Here is a 24336-nt window from a genome sequence, read left to right as displayed (position 1 = left end):
GGCTTGGATTCGGACTTGGGATATTTCACTATTTGGTTGTCTGCTCAAATCAATGAACTAATGTGACAAGCTTCAGTTGTAACACATCTAGCACAGTGATTATAGTAGCATTTTTCTTGTGCCTGTTCATGAGATTTGATGATCATTCTTATTATTTATGTCACCATGAAGATCTACGCTTTCTTGAATCATACAATTTTAATAAAAATAGTAATTTACCTAAGATACTGGAAGGTATCGGGCCGAATGAATCTTCCTGTACTCCAAAATGTTGGAATTGTGATCCTAGAGGAGGCTTGTAGGTGACAGGTGACACGTTCTGGTTGTGAGCTTTAGTCAGCTTGGAAAGAGACTCGTGCGGGTTCACAGGCTTATTATTTCCTTGGTTATTGTTACTTCCCTGATTGTTGATGTTTCCTTTGTTATTATTTATTCCTTGGTTATTGTTGCTATTTGGCTTTGAATACTCCTCGACTGGTCTGGGATGAGATTCTACCGGCCTTGTAAGACTGTTGTGATAGGACTGTAACGATTGGTGATATTGGTTAGCCGCTATCTGCTGAAGAATCTGTGCTTGAAGCTGGTTGACTTTCTGTCTTTTCCCTTGCATTATCTGACCTTGGTGATTGTTGTACACTGGACGATGACTTGCCAAAGGCTGTTGGTGTCTTATGAATGCATTATTGTCGAATTGGTACCCTTGCGACAGTTTGTAGGGATTAATCCCGTTGTTTGCTCCGAGAGAAAAGGGGTTCATGTATGAGTTAATGGGTGCGTTATAATTTAAGCTGTTGAGAGGAAAATGAGATGTTTTATAGTTCTGCCCGAGAGTAGACAGTTTACTGTTCAGATCTCTTGTGACCAGCGGTCTTGTAGATGTGCTGATTGCGCTACCAAAGTAATCGCCTGAAAATCCCTTTAAATGTGGGCGAGGACTGTTGGCTATGCCCTGTTTAGTTTCTTGAACCGCAGTCGTTATCTTCTGTGTGGCCTGCAGTTGGCTCTTGGGTTGATTGTTTTGGTTGGCCACATTTCCCAGGTTATAGGTGACGAGGCCGGACATTCCCGCTGACCCTGCTGTCACTATTGGTCGCCATCCTCCTTTATTAGGTCCCTGAAATCAAAATCAAGTTTTAAACCAGTAAATGTATATAAATTAGATATCTGAAATTTGGGCTCATTTATACATTTTTCTAAAGTAATATCTACAAGCTTGTGATGGATTAAATGAAGTTCTATAACTTTGTTTACATTACTTTATCTATAAGAATACGATAGCCAGTTTCAGTTGTCAGGTATTTATTTTTATTATATTGCCTTTGTTTTTTTTAATTGGTCAATAACCGGGATGCCAAAAAAATTATTCCAATATAATTCAGAGCATTTAAAGAGCTCTAATTTTTAGGTAGACGTTCGAGTGGTTATTTATAGGTATGGTTAATGAAACCGTTCGGCATATCCGTATACATAAAGTATGAATACTATTATTTTATGTTGTAGTGAAAAAAATGAGAGGTAAATCGACAGTATTGAAGAGTTATTTAGAATGACTACGCTTTATGCACTTGAGCGATGGGGTATTTACAAAATAAATGAGCGATGGAGTTTTCCAGGCTTCAGTTTTGGATTCGATCGCACTCATTACATAATATGGAAACCTAAAATAAACTGCTTACTATGGTTTAAAACCAATGAACCCACCTGTATTTCACCGCCTAGCCCATATTTGTAGGTTTTATAAAATCTTGAATACCTAAATATATTTAAATGGATTCGAAAAAATCGTGTACCCAAATTTAGGCAGCCATGGCTCAAGGCCTAGCTCGATGAGACCTAAATATTGGGTAGCCATCGTTGGAGTGCTTACGATGTAACTGATGCAATACTTACGTGTGCTAGATACACAGTCCGGCCATCTTGGTAGTTCTGCGCCCTTCCCTGGCTCGAGGATATCAGGCAGATGCTCACAGCTATCCAGTAGCCTGCAAACAACAACAATAATTTTTGGAGGAAACAACTGATTATAAGAGAATAAACTGCATTTCATTCTGATGTCAGTTTCCTCAAAGCATTTTTTTACATGGGTGCAAAAATGTTGCGGAAAATAGGCGCACTCTCTAGAAGGGTGTATTAGCTTTTATGTTTTAGCTACGTACAATAATTCGTCAGAAAAACTGTGGAAGTTTAATAACGTTAGAGCCCATCATTCAAGAATTTATTGGATAACCAATACTTCTGACATAGGTCACCCCAAGTGGTTTGTTACGTTTGATGACTTGAGCAGGGGTGCCTGGGTTTGTGGGGTGTGGTTTGTCTAGGTCTTGGCGGCGAATGCCGGATCGGGACCTTTTGACCTCTTCAAACGGACTCTGTCGACCCATCGCCTTGCACTGCTGAGAGAGGGATGAATTAATACGTCCGTCACTCCTGGACACATTGACATCTAGATCCTACCCACAACTCGTTCCTTTTTCCTTTCCAGAACTTCCTCCCCTTCCTTTCCCTAATAATACCCCCCACACAGCATCTCCAAAAATGACATAGGTCCTGAGGGATTTTTTTTCCTCAAGGCCTTCTGCGTGTGGAGCTAATTGTAAAAAAAGGAACAAAGTTGTATTGCTTTTCTAGCTGAAGTAGGGTTCATTCTGCTTTGAGGATTGATGAAAGGGGATGGGGATGACTTTTTTTTGGACAGTGACCTTCCTCTTATTTTTAAGGCGATGCCATACGTGGTAATGCAAAATCATGTGTTTTTGGTTTGAAAATTTGGTCGCCTAGAAATGTTTCAGACGCTTTAATTAAATACTGCGAGTAGAATACATCTTGGCCTTTCAAATAATCGAGTATTTTTTAGATAAGTCTTTTTATAAGCCCAGAAAAAAATAATGTATAAGGCCTATGAAAACTGCTTTAAAGTTCAAAATCTCCTACTTACGAACCCATTTTCGGTTATGATTTTATTGTATAATGTGGCAAATTAAGTTATTTATAAAATGATCGGAAAAAAATTAAACATTTATGCCTGAACATGCACAAAATAAAATAAAAGGCACTTAATGGCCATGTTATTTTCTTGCATAAAACAAAACAGGCGGAATGTGTTAAGCGGGAATTTAAACCTTATCGCCATCTACGTAAGGGTTGTTATTGATAGCGGCTCAATTTAACATATTACACGACGTAGTGCATCGCCTTAAGGTCAAGTGTACAAAATTTTATCAATCCCACAGATACTCTTCTTTATATATAATATAGACAGATAAGTACATTGTTAACATGTGAGAAATTCGGGGATCGACCATCAGTTTTATCTTTACCTGAGCAAAATGTAGATGCTGCCGATTTCATTGTTGGCAGAAGACAGAAAGGTGGATTTTTACAAGTGTCCTGCAAAGAAAGAAAACCACATATTATAATCATTACTTTACATTGCGGTAATTCCCAGCCTTCCTCTTCTACTTCTTCTCCGTCACATACCCCAATTGTGGATATCATAGTCCCACTGGCACCGAGCAGTTAGGACTTTTGTGCGGTATTAACAAAAATCCAAATTGTCTCTCATTTGAATAAATGTTACTACTATTACAAAATGTAATACAAAAACGTAAAGTTACCCACCACCTCACAAAATATATTTTGCCTTTTTCTTTGTATTAACTACAAAGGGTTTTGTATTAGTAGAAGTATTTTGTGTTACTACAAATGTTTTTAGATGGTCGTGTGACGAGGTGGTGAGGTACTTTGGCGGAACTAGTTTTTAGGGCCTTTTCGGGTCTTTTAAACTTCACACTTCACAGTTTGGTAAGATGGGACACCTCGACACCTGATTTTAGTATTAGAGTACCTCATACAAATTCATTCTAAATGTCGTATCCTAGCCATCCCCACACCCAAGGGCCGGCCCTGAGCCGATGGGCGCCTAGCGCTAGTGAAAACCTCAAGGGCGCTGGGTTAAATGTTAGGTTATTATCAGCGTCTTAGCTCCTCGGCTCCTCCGGACTGCTCCAATTGCGCCTGGACAAGACCGGCCATGAGCGAAATGGCTACTGGCGTGAGAAAAAATTTGACGCCCCTTGTCAAAACCAATAGACGCCTACGTAGGCGACCACTATAATCGATAATATTCATATGATTTGTATATTTGTGTAGCGCCGTTTTAATGAAAAATAATCTCAAGGGTGATGTGTTGGGACTGTTGGGTGTTAGATATTATCAGCGCCTTGACAATTTGGCGGCCGGAGCGGAATGCTCCAATTGCGCACGCATAGACCGGCCCTGTTTGAGAGATACAGGATTTTGTGGTTTTGTTGCTTGTGTGGCACGTAGCGCCGTCTTGTTGAAAGTAAACGTTGTCCAGATCAATACCATCCAATTCCGGCCATAAAATATCATTAATCATCTCTCGATAGCGCAATCCATTCACCGTAACCGTTGCTCCAGCCTCATTTTCGAAAAAGTAAGGTCCAATGACTCCGCTGGACCATAAACCGCACCAAAAAGTCACATGTTGAGGATAAAGAGTCTTTTCAACAATAATTCTTGGGTTTTCCGAGCCCCAGCTGCGACAATTTTGCTTGTTGATGAAGCCACCGAAGTGGAAATGGGCCTCATCACTCAAGATGATTTGCATTTGATTCACTCAAGTGAATTTTAATAATTTCAATGCGTTGTTGAAGCGTGTGTCGTTCCATTTTTATTAATGGCGTAGTTTCTACTTGTCAAATGTCAAAAAATGATTGCTTCAAAAGTAACATCTACCGAAATAGCGGGCTATTCAAAATAACACCTCTTATTGGAAAATACTGTAATTACGTTCGTCAAGATGCTCTTTGGTAGGAACCCTGACAAGATAAGTCGACTGACAATGTACACTGACATACCAGCCCTAAGCCCACAGATATACCGTTGCCTAAGCCTAACTATCTTTATCCATCCCCATCACTTCCGCGGAGTTACCCAAAAACCAATTTACGGTTTCACTCCAAAAATTTTAATTAAACTAAAATTAATATTGATCATGATTTTGTTTGATTTAACCATAATAATAGAAATAAGAGAGATGTGACATGAACCATCACTACGAATATGCACGTACTAGAATGTCACCTATTTCGGTCACCCTTACTAATGCAAATATATCCACCGCTTTGATAAACAGTGTGCAGTTTGGTCGTAGCTTTGGGTGCGCTTCCTTACCACAATCCCATGTTTCTATTATCTATGGGTTTAATCAAGCGCTGAAACATAATATGTACTATTGGTTTAACATTAAACCAGGAAATTGCATAGATTTGTTGTTAAATGAACCATTTGGAGAGCTAACTGCACTTTTTTCCAACTAATCACGCAAAATTTGCGTGATTTAATTACGCGCTGCTCTTTGCTTTGCTGTTGTTTCTTTATAAATTATTACCATATTCGCACTTTTCTTTAATAATTAGATTGCGTGGGTTCATTGTTCGTTGTTTTTTCACAAGTCATCTAACGAATCGTTGCATATTCAAGAGGGAAAACGGGGAATAATTTGATAATAATAATGGTATAAAGCGCTGGTTAGTTGATTACGTACGCATCATTATGCGGAGCTAATTTCTTGTGTTTTGTTGACTCCATTTATCACTTTCTCTATGCGTGTCATTACAATTTTACATACGCCATCTCGTTGTTACTTTGTAGATAGATACTCGCAAACTCTGTAAACACGAAAATTTTCGCGGCAGTGCAACAGGGCCGGACCTATAACATAGTTTTTATCAACGTGTGTATCAAGTTATCGTGCTTAAATGTTAGCGTTACTGCTGTTTCGGACAGTGTCCGCCGTCAATGCAGATGCTATATTATAGCATATAATAATATATTATTACATATGTCTGTATACATTACAGATTATGCATTACAAAATGAGTACTGTAATGCTGTCCAGAACGTTGGATAAATAAGGAAAAAACGTAAAACGGCATAAAAACCCAAAAATTAATCACAATAATACTTTTGGCCTTAAAAATCTCAAATGATATGTGCATTACGGTGACCGGATAAATCATCAAAATGATAATTCATCACATCTTTAAAAAGTATAAAGTCATGGAAAGTGATGAAACAAAAACTTTATTAACTGGGTTAAGTAGGTTAGGTTAGGTTAAAAAAAAAATTTTTCATCGTTTTTAATGACTTTATATCACTTTTTAAAGGTGTGTTGAAAAGTCACTGTGTTGAGTTAGCATGGAACCGTGCATTACATGATATTGAAACTTTAAAATATCTCTAAATAGTATAAAAAAAGGTCGCTATCCGTGTTTGTGTGTTTGTGCCCTTAGTTCTTCTAAACTACGCAACGGATTTTGATAGTGTTGATTCATTGTTGATTCATCTAAATTATATTTATAGAAAGTAGAGAAAATTCGATGTTTTGTAATCGAGTCGTAAAAAATACTTTCGGGTGCTCACATTGCTAACGCTAGCTAAACCATATAAGATACATCAAAATAATGTAGTAAGGAATTGTATATCTTGAACAGGCCTACAGAAAAATCTTCGATGTTATATGTCTATCTCCTAAGGATAACCCCTAGCAACGCCGGGTACACGTCAGATATTGGAAATTGTGAAGCGATTTTTACGATTATCTAGCGCCTTTTTACGATTTAGCCATAGACATATGAATATTAGTAGACCTGCCCTAAGTGATTAAAAGCGTATTATCCCCACTCCCCATACCGGTTCCATTGGAGCCGGCTGGGCTCGCGTATGGCCTCAAGTGAAATTTGAAAACGTGACGTCATCATTCTTGTGCGAACTATGGTCGAGGCATCATCGGTTCATTTTACGAAATAACACGGCAAAATGTTGACTTGTGCTATGAAAACTTGTAAAAATAGATGTGAAAAAGAGAATAAACCCAATTGTCGTATTACATTCCATATATAAGCATTATTTTACTTTATTTTAAGCATATTCACATCGTTTAATATGGATCAGTTGTAGAAACATATACTATCACATCGAGAAACGTCTGGACGCGAAACACAAAGCTGGTTGGTTGCTGGGAAGTAAATTATGAACATTTATAAAAGTGTCTTAACTAAATACTTAAACGAAATATTCGACTCTGAAAATAGAAGAAATTTTTTGCCGAATTTGGACTTCACAAATTTGTTCATAACGTGGCGAATAATTTGTGCTCCCATGTTAAAATATCTATTCATTCAAAAGCAGATTTTACTTTTAAGAACTAAATGGTGATATTATAATGCGAGATGCCTATTTACTGTCAGATTGATTTATTGACGAATCACAGTCATCTTCACCCCCTTCGTTCTTCAACAGTTGATTTTACCCCTCATCCTTAATTTCTCGTCTATTAATTCCTATGTCTGTGGATTTAGCTATCTGACTAGCGTTCCATCTGCTCCGGCAGTTCCGGCACTGACTTGCAATTTGTGTAAGATATAGATATTAAAAATAATATGCTTCATAAAATAATGACAAGTGGTGATTCGTCTAAGCAGCTGTAATTATAGAAGATTGGCTAAATATCTAGACGAGATGAATTATTCGTATAAGCAATTTTCAACGCTTGTGTTGATTTCTTAATTAGTTTTGGCGGATTACATATGATTATCACAAATATTTATAACATTCCACGTTTGGCGAAATATTATTTATATTTACTATCTGATATCTTATCGAAGGATTATACACACAGAATACAAACTTATGAATTAGACATCGATTAACTTACCTCAATTATATTATTAAAAAAGATTTCGCTCGCGCATTTCATATTTTCCACATCCACATATTTTAAAAACTTGATGAAAAAATGGTTTGACAGTAAAAAAAAAACGGATAGTTATTAATCATAATAACAACAAATATTATAAGTAGTTATATATCACAAAATACCAATAAGAAATACATAAATCTATCATTTTTTTCTAACTTTTCAAAAAAAGTTCTTATCGAAAATAACATGAAATGTAGACAGGTACTTATTGTTAAAATAAAATAGTTGTAAATTCCCCTGTCTCGGCACAGGGTATCCCTAGTGAGACAGACGTAGTAAAAATATGTGTAAACCCTACTTATATAGATGCGCAATAAATAAATAAATAAAAAAGTATTTGTAATAATTTTTTTAATAAATATTTTGCCTTCTTATCCTAGAAAAAAAACTATATCTTTAACGAATTTTCTTCCTTTTCACATTTTTTCACCGCCAATTTGCAGTTGAAAAGTATAAGAAAATAAAAAAAATTCCTTTGTAATATATTTTAATACGGCGCATTATCTATGTTAATCATATATGTTTACATCATCTAGAATCTACGATTTTCTGAAAAATATTCACTGAATAGGAACCGATTTGCCAAATCATATTTTTTATAATGATTGCAAAAGTAAGTTGAAATTATAATCTAAAATGTATTACGACATTGTTAACTGAACAAACAGATGAGTTGACTATCACAAACTACGTAGAATAAAATAATAATAGTACATGATAAGTTTGAAGAAATTTTCTTATAAATATACAATCTGATTAACGTTGTCCATTAAGTCCGTATTTACGCTCTCTTTGTTTATTGCTTTGATTGTTAATTATTCTTATTGACATTTTTTGTGATACCAGATATAGCATGTCGATAGTTGATACGGGTTTTGTTATTGCTGTTTGTCAAATGTATGGACAATTAGAAACTTAGAAGAACGGTGCCATATGTCGTGCCCCACGGGCGTTATCGGGGGGGATAGAAACCCAAAGATTTCTTTCTTTGTAGAATGGTATTAATAATACCTATGTTAATTCTGTTAATGAAACCTGGCCAGCAAATTTTATTACTAGTAGGTAGGTACTATGTTCACAAAATGCATTTCTATCTACACGGTGTCCGGAAACTCGTAGTACAGGGGGGAAACTGATGAATCTGCATCACATCTGGAGTGGATTTTATAGTTGTGATGTATGATAATAAGAGTATTTAAGCGATAGATGGTGCTAGTCATAAAGCTTACTCCAGAGTCTGACAGATGTCGCTAGAGTGTAACAATTACTTGTGAGATGAGATTGACAGGGAACAAGCTACTCGAACCAGAGAATTACCAACCCTCGGGTAATGAACAGTGTAGCTAAATCCAGACCTATTTTTTGTGACGTAAATAAACACAATTATAAGTCGAACCTTTTAATTTTTTAACAAAGAGTTCCCAATACTTAAATCTGCAAAGTAAGGCCGATATAACAGTAGTATAACTTTTTTTTGATTTGATCTTTCGTTTTCGAGTCCAAAGTTGGAATTTTTTAGGTCAAATAGAAAACAAATTAGTCGCTAGGGGGTCATTATGATCCGTTTGATCTTATATAGGATTTTAACCCTTTAGTTAGCAAAAATATCGAAATGCTAAAATCGATAATTTTCTGCGTTCTCTGTGATGTAGAATAACCAGTTTCTCGTTTGTACTACGGGTTTCCGGACACAATGTATAGTTATTATGGCTCAGTGCTCTGTTCTCTCTTGATCATTGCTGGAATGTCATGAAAGAGGTCAGGTCATGACTCATTGGTCTGGTATTTTGAGAGGAAGATAAAGATTTTCTTTGGAGCCATACAGGAACGTGGTTTTTGGCGAACATTTATGGCTGTCAATAATATGATTTGTAAAACAGGGACGGTAGCAATAATAATTAGTAAGGTTAGTTCTGTAAGAATAAGGCCTAAACCTAAGTGGCTTCAGATATGGAGGCAAATACTGCAGAAGACCCTCAGAGGTTGAGGGGTTTACTGGAGGCGGCCAGAACTCTCCAAAGGGTTGGATGATAAATGAAACCTTGTTGGTTTGGGAAGGTGATGAAACAATAGTTACTAGATACATAATAGGTACACGGTGATTAATCTTTCAGACAAGTTAGAATCGTCAAATTAACAGGGGATATACAAATAAAAAGTAAACCATTTTCAAGCTGTCACATCACGCACTCATCATATAAAAAATACTATAGTTATCTATTTTAGTAGGAAATCTCTACGCAATGCACGTCCGTGCACTTAGTTCAACGGTGGACATATTACTGGATGTCCTGTTCCTCCATCACGTATCACTTTCATTTCCTTTTGACGTAGTCCCATCTCGGACACGTTTGACATATTGTCCGTGACCAAACAAGGGGGAAAGCAGACACCTCATGCTTTCTTCATGCCCGATGACCCGATGCACCACGACTTAAAATACTAACAGCAGACTTGAATAACATATCGTTATATCAATGCTAATACAATAATATGTCCTCTGTTGATAATTCAACCAAATTGATTATGCGCCATTGAGAATTGAGAAGCGATACCCGATTGACGATGAGCCTATGAAATTTTTATTTGATTTCTCCAGGAAGTTCAGACGGAGAATGTCGATCAAAGTGAGTACTTAAGTACCCCATTGCCTGCGTTGTATTGCATTTCTTTTGCCCTGTAATACCGTCGTAGATGAAAGTTTCAACGACTAAGGTTGTGTGTTGTGTTGGTCCACAATGACGATATTAATTTAATTTCGAAAGCCACACGAAATAGATTTATTGCACCTTAAGTGTGATCATTCGGAAAGAAATGGGAAACTCAGGAAAGAAAATTTCCTCAGTAAATGCGAGAATTTAAAGAATGTATAAATAGAGACAACTTGAATATTTTCACGCTTGTTGTGTTGGGTTTTTCTAAATGCTTAGGCAATTTAACACTGTTGAGTTGGATTAAGGTTTCTTCTCTCAGCTCATATTGACTTATTCGTATTTCAACAAGAGATTTACTTAGGCGAAAATTGTACTCAAGTTTCTTTTATAAATCTTAGGGCATGTTGGTGTTACTAGTTACTAACATTGTGTGAATAGAAGGCTGCTTTAAAATAAGCTTGCAGGATTAATAAATGACACCTAAACTAAATAGTAAACTGTAAACGTGAAAAATCGTCATCTTGAATAAATATCATCTCACGTACTTCGAGGCACTTGGTAGTTTTTGCACTTGACTCTGTGCAGAAAAAAGCGGTCCGTTTGATAGATTGGGCAATCTTTGCAATCTTTAGAGCAAACTGAAAATTGCAATCAAGAGCAATCTGAAAATTGCAATCTTTAGAGCAATCTGAAAATTACAATGTTTAGATCAATCTGAAAATTGCAATCTTGAGAGCAATCTGAAAATTGCAATCTTTAGAACAATCTGAAAATTGCAATCTTTAGAACAATCTAAAAATTGCAATCTTTAGAGCAATCTGAAAAATGAAATCTTTAGAGCAATCTGAAAATCGCAATCTTTAGAGAAATTTGAAAATTGCAATTTTTTTTTTTTTTTTTTTTTTTTAGTTTTTTTTATTTTTTTTATTTTATTCACATTTAAACCCGCTAAACTACTTATGTAGTTTGTCAGCAGTCAATATTAATCTTTAGAGCAATCTGAAAATTGAAATTTTTAGAGTAATCTGAAAATTGCAATCTTTACAGCAAAGACATCAGGTGGATACGCTATACTTGTTCTAACGGTATTTCAATCGAAGATGCTCCGAGGAACTAGCCTCATTTATCCCTTTGGCATCGGAGCATAGTCAGGAAACGCGCCAAACATGCGCCCATCATTTTCATATGTTTGACATTGTCACATGAGAACGGGTTGTTTCTACGATTCGTTCTTGAATCCAACAGCTAGGCTGTGAAGCGATTTGCCGTCCTCTGTGTTTCCTCCCTCCTAGAACATCAGCAATGAGCATTCACTCCTTCCTCTCCTCAAAAAGATCCTCCACACGAAATCCCCAAAGATGACATGGGCCCTGAGGGATATAATTTTGTGTGGAGTAAATCTAAAAAAAAAAACTGTATAACAAAGTATTTAAACTGAAAAATGTCGGTGTTTCTAAGCAGATAGTTACTATTATTAAATTGCTTCACTTTCAATAATATTGAAGTTCCCACCGCGATCAATTTGGTTATAGTTTACTTATTTCATAATTTGACGCCGCCCGAAGAAATCAAAACCTAAGAACCGATGACAAATTGAAAATAAAAGCGAAGATGAAAATGATTTGGGCCGTGCGTTTGTGGAATTTCATAGTTCGTTTGGCAAATCTCGCACTCGGGCGAAGAAAGCAACCATCTCGCTTGTTTTCTATCTTGCGTGATGAATTAACAGTGCAATCGATGTATTGTATCGAACATTGTATCGGAGATCGATGTAATTATATTGATGGATCGTGGATCTTGGCAGTACAAAACAATTGTACCACCTATCTAGCTGCTCTGAAATGCGGGAGTCATTCTGTTGTTGAGTTAATTAAACCTAATTAGTAGGTACGTGGGTACCCGCGGGGATTACCATATAAATCTGTAAAATAATAACCGACAGTAATAATTGAGGCAAAGTAATTTTAGACAGAGTTTTGGTTTTAAAAAGACGAAGGTAATTTAATTTTCTATGAAGTTTTCTATGAATTTTTTTTTGTTTTTGATATTCTTGTATTACAAGATTGATGTAAAGCCAAACCGAGAAAATATGAAAGATAATTTTGCTATTCGATTATTATCCTTATTTCACTGCCGTAATTTCATGTAACTAGCTGTACCCAAAGAGAAAAATCAGCGCGTTTTGCTTTTGCGTCCAACAGATGGCGCTCTTTTTCAAAACCTGTCTTACTTCCTATTTACTTGTCTCTCAGGTGATATCTATATAATATAGGTATTTAAAAATATACGCGTTTTCAAATTTTGTGTCAAAAATTCAAAGCAATCGGTGAAGATTTAAGATTTTGAACAAACGAACATTGAAAATTTTATTTAGGTATACAGAAGATAAATTATTACAAGTATTTTTGAATATATGCATTGATTTTCTAACATAAATATGAAGAAAATTTGTTTTTCGCGATGGTCTTGAATTTTGAATTAGCGTAGATAAAAAGCAAATGTCTCATTTTTTGTAACAAATATATATAATGATATCCTCACTGGGATGACTTCATGTACATATTATTAAAATTTTGTAGTATGGATAATTTAAAGTAATTATAAATATATTAAGGAGCGTTTTTTTAATAGTTCTAAATAAAATTATAAATGCAATAGATGTAGTGTGTTTTTGTGATTTAAAACTTATCAATGGAATTTAAAAAAAAATAAAAGAGGTCCTATTTTTAATCCTTGAGGGAATCCTCAGTTTATATCTGGGGCACAAAAAAGAATTCAGTGTGATTTTAATACTGCGCAGTGCGTATCCTACGTGCAAATAATTATATTGTGGATCTATTGCATTTATATTATATTTAATATGTCAATTCCAGTTGTAGACCTCATCTTCTGTGTAAATGATGCTTTCCGAAAGCCATAATCTGTATGCTAACGTCACATTATTTTACAAGCGAGAACCGATTTGGTCTATACACTGACATGCTCGTTGAATGTTTACCTGTCAAGTGGCTGTGTCTAGTTGAATCAGAAAGCCCGGTATCGGTCACTGCAGCTGCCATACAAATTATACCGTTTCTTGAACTTGACACTGATAAAAGGGAAATACAAAAACAGGCTTCTGGAGGCTCTAGCCGCCATTCTGCTTAATTGGTCTGCTACTTCCGTTCTCTACTCATTCCTCTGTATCTATATGTATAACAGACCAGTATAATACTATGTTATTATTACTTACTTTACTTGCTAGCTTCAACCTAGTTTCAACATTTTTTTTTTTGTTTTAGTCAAGAAATATTTTTAGCTAACATTTCCAGTTTTTTTTATATCTACTTGCCCGTGGTCGTGTGTGATTACGGGAGTTATGACTGATCACGTTTCATTTTTACAGGTTTTTTGTAATAAAGATATAAAAATTACTCCACACACGAGAGGCCCTGGGGGTACTATTATAACCTAGGTTTGTTATATATCATTTATAAGCTATAGGAATTTGGCTGTTTAGCACAAGAACGATTTTGAAGATTTCCCTGGCGCTTTTTGGTAAATATTTGTACACGTTTTAATTTATCAGATACCTATGAAATTTATGGGAATGGTATAATATATAGAATCCAAATGCAAGTCAATCGAAGGCTTTGATTTAGTAAATTCACGAAACGAAAGATAACAGAAATAGCTGAAGCCGGTTATGCAGTTTCTAAAATGTTTTCTTTTATCTGTGTGAAACCCCTGTATCTGTCTACCCTAAGCTTATAAGTAGATTTAGTATCTATAATATAATAAGTTCGTTGTCCGATTTGTGCCAAATTTCTTTTGTGATGTTATTGCATCCTTGCTATTTATTTTCTATGTGCAATTATAAAAATGGATTCATTTCACATCTCTTAAAGTAAAACTGTTATTTCCAGCAATAAAACTTGTTCTGAAACCCCATGAAAAAAAAAATTTATAACGGGTCATTAAGTAGTTTATTAAAGCGTGCAGATAAGCACTTACGCGGTGTCGGATTTGACGATTCTGAGGAAGCTACAGTAGTAGATTTTTACAGTTAATTTTTGCACCTTAGCTTTGGGTATCACAATATAAAGTTCCATCTCCATTCAGAAATTGAACAAGAAAGCTGATGATTTTGTGGTGTTTTCAGATATAGGGGAAGGGAGGGTAAGATGGAAGGAGCGGGCAAGATGGAAACTATCAACCTATCGCAAACCGCGCGACAAAGTGCCCGTGTCTCTATGCACACAGATATAAGCGCCCATGTTGTATTTATGTCCGGTGACTCGGTTCGGCTCGCGCCACCAAGTGACTTGCACGCGTGTTTTGTATTTTCGCGACGAATTATTACAAAATCAGTTGACTTTAAAAGTGTGATTACTCATACAAAGTAAGTAATACTACCATTTTGTTTTTATAAACACTAACTATAAGGGATAGATTGTATGAATTGATATTTAAAGAGGAAAAAAATTAAAGGATTTTCTAAGATATTGATATTATTATTGGCAGTTAGCTTATGGGCAAGATGGAAAATTGCATTTTAGGGCAAGATGGAATAGTTTCCATTTTGCCCGCGTGCAATTATTTTGATTTCTGTTTTAATTTTTTTCAACTAATTGAGAATGATTCTCTTTATAGATGGTGTTCAAGTATATTAGAAAGAGCAACATAGGATCTTGGATCTTGACTTGGCAGATAGCGATGGACGAAGCTGTAACTACTACAATACGCGCAGCTTCATAAAAATATGGAATTGCGATCGAAACTTACACCGCTATATCAAAAAAGGTATCGCGTCCAAAAATCTACGTTGATTTCAAACTGTTTTTTCGAAAGAACTTGGTAGAAAAATTTGTGACCTTGCCATTGAACGGGACACCCTTTTTTACGGCCAACAAAAGAAAGTCTACAGCAATTTGCTTATGAGGTGGCGGTACAAAACAAATACCGCATCCATTTATATGTGAGAAGGCTGGGGGATCATGGCTTAACGAATTTATGAAAAGGCATCACCAACTAACTTACAGGACACCGGAACCTACAGCTTTAGATCGTTGTTCTGCTTTTAATCGCACGCAGGTGACATCTATAATATGGATGAGACTGGTGTTAAGACTAGTGCCTCTAAACCTCCTCGAGTAATTTCTACAAAAGGCAAAACACAAGTAGGCGTTGTAGCAACAGCAGAAAAAGGGCTACTTACCACAATGAATTGTGCTTGCAGTGCAACTGGTCGCTTCATTCCACCTTTCTTTATATTTGGACACAAGAAGAGAATGAATGAACGTCTTTTGGATGGAGCTCTCAATGGCTCTCAAGCTTGGTGTTCTGATTCGGGCTGGATAACTAATGACACCTTTAACAACTGGCTTCAAATATTTATTGAGAAAACAAGACCAACAGCAGATAGACCCGTTTAATTAATTTTAGATAATCATTTTCCTCATCAAAACCTAGAAACTTTAAATTTTGCTCGAGAAAAACATATAATCATGGTCAGTATTCCCCCCCACACAAGCCACAAGCTGCAACCATTGGACGTCTCGGTTTACCGTTCATTCAAAGTGGCTTTTGAGCAAGCCCTGACACTTTTCAAAATAATCATCCTGGAAGAAGAGTAAATCAGTTCGATATAGCTAGGCTAGTATGCATCGCCTATGAAAAAAAGTGCTACTGTGCAAAATGCCACTAGTGGGTTCAGAGAGGCTGGCATCTTCCCATATAATAGACATTTGTTTATAGATTTAGACTTTGCACCGGCCACTGTAAAAAAAATAATAATTTAAAATCTCAACTTACACTTATATAAAAAAATTTAACCAATACACATAAATATATGTACCATTTAATCATAACCACGTAAACACCTCAGCACAGGTTCTCCTAGTGAGGTGTTCACGAAACATATAACATTACCCACCACAGTGTCACCTACTCAAACCTACCTCACACCCAGCATAAAACACCAAATTAACAACAGTTCTAAATTTATGTATTATATACAAATGTAAATATTTGGTAGACACTGTAATGTATGTACTATAGAAATAAAATAAATAAAAACTGTTTATGAAAACGCTCCAGTAATTGAAGGCGAACAAAATTCCATTGTGACTGATGAGGGAAACAAAAATACCGACACAAATGATTCAGCAATTGAAAGCCAATCTCACGTCAACGTCAATATTACAGACAATATTACCAATGAAACATCTACTTTCCATGATGGTTGTGAAAAAATACAGGATGAAGAAGTGCAAATTAATTTTGATAATACACAGAATACGATGTCAGAAGAAACGAGTTCAGGTGTTATTGATAAGAGTTTGGAACAACCATCCACCTCGTACTTAGTTTCTCCAATTAAAATACTTCTATCACCAAAAGTTACTCCTACAATAAAGAAACGAAAATTGAGATGTCAAAAATCAGAAATCCTAAATAGTTCTCCATTCAAAGAAACTATTGAAAAAAATACGGAGCTGAAAACGAAACCAAAATTAGTCCTTAATCCGGTCATCAATGGCAAGAAAAACAAAGGAAAGGGCAAAGGAAAGGGTAAAGGAAAGGAGAAAAGGACAGGAAAAGATGAGAATATACTACAACATCCGGAGCAGTCAACACAAGACGATGTGTTGTGTGTATTATGTGGAGAAGCATATGTGGAACCGCCCACAGAGGACTGGGTACAGTGTCCAGAGTTTTGTGGTTGGGCACATGAACTATGTTCAGACATAGAAAACGGTTGTCTTTTATGTGTCAATTGTAAAATGCAAGGATATCCTATTCATTCCATCTTGCCCTTATAAGCTTTCCATCCTGCCCTCAGGGTTAGGGCAAGATGGAATTATTCCTGTTTTTCTTTTATGAGTCTTAACAGATTTTATACTGAGTTTTAATTATTTTTAATAACGCAATTTTATAACCATGTAAGATCTCTATGAAGACTAATTAAAATAAAGGATTAATATTATGTTGTTCTAATTTTTTTTACATCTAAAAGTTAAGCCTTCCATCCTGCCCTCCCTTCCCCTATATCAAACCCTCATGATATAGGTAGGTAGTAAAAGCTAGTATAACTGAGTATTGAATAAACGAACAATAAACAGTTTTTATTTCATTATTCGTGGAGTCATTTACGATAAGAGGTTTTCCTTGCAAACAATTACGATATTTATATTTATTAATTTAAGTCCTCATAAGCTCATAGCTTCTAGCCTCACCAAATGTAAATTCGACATTGTTAAGCAAAGTATAAATTAACATTCCTTTCTATCATGGTTATTACTGATTAGATTGATGGATAATGTTACCGAATATTACAATATTAATTACATTTCTCCGACAATCGCTAACTTGATTTAAATTACCCTAGTTAAATTATAATATTTCTAATACGAAGAATACAGACTGTTACGCTTTTAAATTATTTTTGTTTGTTTTCATAGGTAACCTTTCAAACTTTAAAATAATTTTTTTAGTCATAAATAATTATTTTTACTCATAAATATTTTTGTTCCTCGACTTAAATTGCATTGATGCTAAAAATGGTTAATGTGTTATTATATTGCAAATGATTTTAATTTAAACTATGTTTTGTTCTTTATTAGGTAGATGCCATTTGTATGTTAGCAAGAATTTGATGCAATAAAGAAAAGATGTTCAATGTACTACTTAAAAGTTTGGTTATGGTAAAGTCTATGGATAAAGTAGGATTAAAATTTATGAGACTCAATAGGTTATACAGGGTGTATCGGCACTAACCCGACAAACTTTAACCAGCTATTCCTTAGAACATTTGGAATAAAAAATGTTATGGGCACTTTGCTGTCCGGTAGCATTTTTTTTTCAATTAAAAACAAAAAAATTAAAAATTTCCACACTACATCACTGTCATTGGCATTGCGTATTCGTGTTCAACCGCTGTTATAAGCAAGTATGTCGAAAAGCGTCTTCGCTCTTTCGCACACACTAAATAATAATAGTTAAAAATGAGACGAATGGTGCCGTGCCATTTCGTTGTGATTGTAAAAGTGCGCCAATATAGGTACACACGTGCATTATTCAACGGAATTCGAATAAAATATTGCCAGATAGATTTTCAAACTTTGACAAAGGATAAAACAGTGGTGACATGTGGTGAAAATATGAATAGTAAATTTTTTATTAAAAAAAACGTTATCGGACAGCAAAGTGCACATAAGATTTTTTACTCCAAATATGCTAAGGAATAGCTGGTTAAATTTTCTCGGGTACGTGCCGATACACCGTGTAGATTTTAAGAACCAAGCCGAATGGCCGAAATTTGAAAACTTTGCAAATCAAGATAAAAATAACAGTTTTTTTAGATTTTTATAAACAGAATAGTTTTGTCCACTCGAGTGCTCGTATCAATAACTGGAAAATGAGTAGCGTTCGTGTTGAAAATTCTCACCCTCATTTAAAAAAAATCATACCTCTGAATTTTATTAAGGAGACATATAAAACTGATTGCTACATAGCTAATGAATGGCATATTACGACGTGCGATCACTCAATACATTTTGCAAACTCGGCACAATATGCCGAAAATCAATCGAGTGGTTATGGATGGTATATAAAAATGGTAAAGTGTTGTTGTAAGGTAACGGTACTAGAACTGCATGTAGTATGTACCACCATCTGTTCTGAATAAGAGATTCCGATGAAATGGGGGGAGAGGAGGGTGATGCGCACTGATAATCTAACAAATTACCTGCTCGTTATTGCTCCGAGTGAGTTGGAATCAATTCCACCTTCTAGCGATTCCAGCGGTTGCTAATATCATTCATTAACGGCCCTCCATACTAGCATCACAATTCTTATAAAAGTTTTACGAATTCTAAAATTAAACACTCTCTAGTATGGAACCCTATTGCCATGCTTTCATTTCTAATTTATATTGTCATTATTATTTCGTGTATTATTACAGTTAACATCGAGAAATGTTGAGATGCTTATTTATGGAACTTTGAAATATCCTTTGGAATATAAAGAAAAAAAAGACGTCAATTTTTAGTTCATTTTTTTAAATTGTGAAAAATTCAAATTTCGGTTGTGGTCTGTGATTGCAACTCTGGTTCTGTGAACTCAGATTTCTTTTGAATTTAAGTGTGATTATTAGCTGCAGATAATTTAATATTGGTGGAATATTATTTTAATTATTGATTTTTTCAAAATTGGAACTGATGTGTCAATTCAGACAACTATTTACCAGAAAATTATGTTATTATTATTATTTTTTTAATTTTTAAAAAGGAAGACAAACATTCCCGGGTTACGAATAACCTGACAATATTTGAAAATCTCCTACTACCACCACAGTAAGCTGAACATGTTACTTGTGTTGTGATGGAGGACTTAGCTAGCCGAGGAATTGAACACACTACGCCTGGGTGGGACCCAAACGCGATGTCAACTCGGCCACCGACCGTATGTATGTGAAATGTGTATTTCTTTTGTTTAAAATTCTTACGGTTAATTTTGACTTTTTTACACCAAGCTTGGATTTTACAAAGATTATAAGAACATTATGATAGCTAGTGGAAAATTATACAAAAAGTTTTTAAAACCATGTGAAAGTAACATTAAAATAAAACAAAACAGTACGTATGCAGGTATGTACTCCCTTTTCAAAACAATATACGTAATATGTACGTCGAGGAAAGTCTTTCATATTGTTTTTAGTTTCCAAAAATGTTGCATGAAAGGCATTTTCAAATATTCACAAAACGTTAAAAAATATATATTTGTGGCTTATCTATTTTGATACTTAATGATTTCTCACAATATGAAACCAAATGCTATTGATTCGCTTTCTCTAGCCAATAGACATTTGCTTTGCACTGAAATGGTTAGTTCGAACTGTGAATATTGAACGTTATTCCATTCTATAAGCTAATCGAATAAGTCGATGAATAGGGAAAAGTGAAAGCATCAATAATAAATAATATTATCAACAGTTGCGATGTCTGGTGTTATAGAGAAGTGCGAACTCATCTGGCGTTAGCGCAGATTTAGTATCTATAAAATTCTAGAAGAATTCTTACAAATTATAGTCAACAACACAGAGAATCTCTAATCTCTAAACTCTAAATAGTATAAAATAAAGTCGCTATCCGCGTTTGTCTGTTTGTGCGCGTAGTTCATCTAAACTATTAAAATTTCTTCCGGAAGGTTTACATATACAGGATTTTCCAATAAGAGGTGTTATTTTGATATTCAATCGTAAAAGATCAATGGTTTCGTTGCTTGTGTGGCACGTAGCGCCGTCTTGTTGAAAGAAAACGTTGTCCAGATCAATACCATCCAATTCTGGCCATAAAATATCATTAACCATCTCTCGATAGCGCAATCCATTCACCGTAACCGTTGCTCCAGCCTCATTTTCGAAAAAGTAAGGTCCAATGACTCCGCTGGACCATAAACCGCACCAAACATTCACAAGTTGAGGATAGAGAGGCTTTTCAACAATAACTCTTGGGTTTTTCGAGCCCCAGATGCGACAATTTTGCTTGTTGACGAAGCCACCGAGGTGGAAATGGGCCTCATCACTCAAAATGATTTGCATTTGATTCACTCAAGTGAAATTTAATAATTTCATTGCGTTGTTGAAGCGTGTATCGTTCCGTTTTTATTAATGGCGTAGTTTCTACTTGTCAAATGTAAAAAATGACAGCTTCAAAAGTAATATCTACTGAAATAGCGGGCTATTTAAAATAACACCTCTTATTGGAAAACCCTGTATATAATACATGCAAATCATATTTATTGGAAGTAGAGAAATGTCGATGATTTGTAATCAAGTCGTATTATAAATATTTTCGGGCGCTTACATTGTAACAACGCTGGCTAAACATTGTGAAATACATCAAAATAATGTACTATGGAATTGCATATCTTTTGAAGGCCTACATAAAAATCCGCGATGGGATATGTTTATATCGTAAGAATAACCCCCAGCAATACCGGGTATACGTCAGCCAGTAAGTAATAAGGGGGACGGGTGTGCGACCTTTTTCATACAAAACTTAAATTGGGGTTTGAGGCCGAAACATCCAATCAAATAAAAATAAAAATTAATGCAAAGATGTTGCAAATATCTTGTAAATGTGCAATTTTTTTATTTGTGTTTTATATTATGATATTATATATTCAATAAAGGCTTTAATTTTATGATTTAAGAAGAAACTTTGGCATTTCTTTGCGAGTTAATTGTACTTGTATTAGTAATTGTACTGCTTTTTAAAAATCATTTTTATTTTAAAGTATATATAAAAATATTAAAGAAAAATTAATTATCACAAACTCACAAATAATTAATCAATACAATAATTATTAATTGCCTATAATCTGTAATTAGGTAGGTACCTACTAAGTAAGAAATCAATGAAATTGTAAAACTAAATTAAGTTAAACTAATCCAGAAAAAAAACCATTGACCATGATTGACATTGAACATTGACCGAAATCGTGAAAGTAAAAAACGCTCTATAATTGACCAAACATTGCGGTGAATGATAATTCTCCAAATAATCAATTCAAAGCAAAGCGTTAGCGAAACAAGCGTTGTATGGGTCATCAACACTGAACACAAAATCCCTAGAAGTGTGATCTACAGCGATCTGATAGAAAAGTGATCCAATTTACGTTATATATCTTTCGACTCTTCCTGGACCTACCAGACAGGCAAATGAAATTGATAATCTCTTCGAGAAAGAATTTTATCAGATTTGACCAGTTTTTATGGCCTTAGCGGACATTTGATCGTACAGTTTGACAATATTAGGACGGGTTGTTTCACAAAATTCGAACAATTCATCAAATTTAAAAGTTATTATTCAAGTTCTCTTATGAAAACAAACGGCCCATTTTTTTATTTATTTATTGGACAATTTGTATAGCGTCGCTTTTGTGAGATATCACCTCAGGGGCGCTTTACAGTTGATGCAGGTTTTATAAAAAATATAAATATTACAAAAATAAAGTTAAGTGAAATGAAGTACAGGAAGATGTGACACCAAGATAGAAGATGGAGACTCGGCAGCAAGAATCGTATGTGGTGAAGAAACTGGAGCAGCTGCTGCAGCGAGAGAGTCCACTGCGTCCACCAACAGTGTCAGCACGAGGTTGGTCATCCATCCAGGAATGTGTCTGCTGCTAATAAAGCGCTGACACTTCACATAGATAAGAGACCCTGGTAGCACTGCTGTGACGTTCGGAAAGTCCATCATTCATCTCCATGTAATCCTGTTCCTGGTGATTGTTGAAGTGGTGCATTCTGCCCGCAATAAAAAGCGACGGTCGGGATAATAAATTACCCTGGGCTTAGCAAAACACTTTCTAGGGCCTTGATGGAATACATTCAGTATTGTTGCCATTTTGTCGCAAAATTTGAGGTTATTGATGTTATTTTTCCAGTTTTCATGAAGTTTTATCAAATTAAAAGATTTTTAATCTGGCGAACAGATGTAAGATGATTTTTATTTATTATAGTGACTATTTAAACATTGTACATACAAACTTTGAGTGGAATATGTGTATAGTAATTGAATTTGAACGGACTAAAGTTATTTAGTTCTTTTTTATTTGTTTTCTTTGTCGTTTTTAATGTTTTTTTTCATCTCTTTCAGCCAGATGTTTATTCTTAATTTGTAATCATTAAACTATTCTATTGGCTTTATATCTGGGGGAAGGATGTTGTGGAGTTTTTTCGCAAAATAAATATAATTTCTTTGTCCGAATGTGGTTTTACATCTATGAATATTTTTATATCATTATGATTTAATCTAGTGTGATAAATACGCGGTATCGTATTTTTATATAGTTTTAATAGTATATTTTGAGCATATGTTTGTTGTACATTTGGTACATCAAAACTATTGAGATAGTTCGGCACACAGCACGTTTCTATCGGTTCATCTCGTCAGTGGTCATAAATAGTGCAATAAATGGCCTCGTATTGCTTTTCAGTCCGTCGCTCGTCGCGTCTTTAATTCAATATTCAATATTGGAGAGTGCTTTCGTTTTTTTTATGATCCCGCTCTGGGACGTGATGATTGCCACAATTAAATTTCATTTCAATACCTCGGAAATACTTTCTCGATGGCTCTACGATACCTTTTTGGGGTTACGGAGTTTTGACAGCTGTGTCCAAACAACAAACGATGTCGAATTAGTCGATCGTTGTTCGCAAGTCAAAGCACGTAGTGACTTTTCATGCATAACATGCGCTTTATTTGCATTCATTTGTGTTCATGATTTCTAAGATTTGTTTTCACGAACCAAAAACAAAATTCATTGATAATGGTTTGTGAACTAGGTTGAAGGATATGAAGTTTTGTCTAGCATTTAAAAGAAAAACTATTTAGAAGTGAGATGGCGTATTGTAATAGCATTTATCTAAAAACCCAATTCGCTCCCGTTGCTTTGTAGTTTGCTATGGATTTTTATTCTGAGCTATCATTGATCTAAGGGAGGGTTCAGTTCTTCACATGGTTGGTAGGTATTCCGTACTGATTCATTCGGTGAACCAGCGACTGTTGATCTAAGGGAGGGTTTAGTTCTTCACATGGTTGGTAGGTAATCCGTACTGATTCATTCGGTGAACCAGCGACTGTTGATCTAAGGGAGGGTTTAGTTCTTCACATGGTTGGTAGGTAATCCGTACTGATTCATTCGGTGAACCAGCGACTGTTGATCTAAGGGAGGGTTTAGTTCTTCACATGGTTGGTAGGTAATCCGTACTGATTCATTCGGTGAACCAGCGACTGTTGATCTAAGGGAGGGTTTAGTTCTTCACATGGTTGGTAGGTAATCCGTACTGATTCATTCGGTGAACCAGCGACTGTTGATCTAAGGGAGGGTTTAGTTCTTCACATGGTT

General features: G+C 35.2%; 1 protein-coding gene across 1 annotated transcript in view; it reads right to left on the bottom strand.

Moving 5' to 3' along the window:
• LOC149418588 (uncharacterized) overlaps positions 1 to 24336 on the bottom strand; it is a 49466-nt gene that overhangs the window by 4785 nt on the left and 20345 nt on the right. Inside the window, exons 2-4 of the mRNA XM_089638585.1 lie at positions 3318 to 3387; positions 1891 to 1982; positions 220 to 1114 (exon numbers count right to left, since the gene is read on the bottom strand). Of these exons, the coding sequence (XP_089494711.1) occupies positions 220 to 1114; positions 1891 to 1982; positions 3318 to 3348 (1018 nt within the window). The 5' untranslated portion in view covers positions 3349 to 3387. The remainder of the gene's footprint in view (positions 1 to 219; positions 1115 to 1890; positions 1983 to 3317; positions 3388 to 24336) is intronic.

Source organism: Hesperophylax consimilis, chromosome 13, assembly GCF_061612785.1.
Source record: "Hesperophylax consimilis isolate HC1 chromosome 13, BYU_Hcon_1.0, whole genome shotgun sequence".
NCBI classification, from domain to species: Eukaryota; Metazoa; Arthropoda; class Insecta; order Trichoptera; family Limnephilidae; genus Hesperophylax; species Hesperophylax consimilis.
The sequence above is the reverse complement of the archived record's forward strand: the minus strand, read 5'-3'. Positions and strand labels throughout refer to the sequence as shown.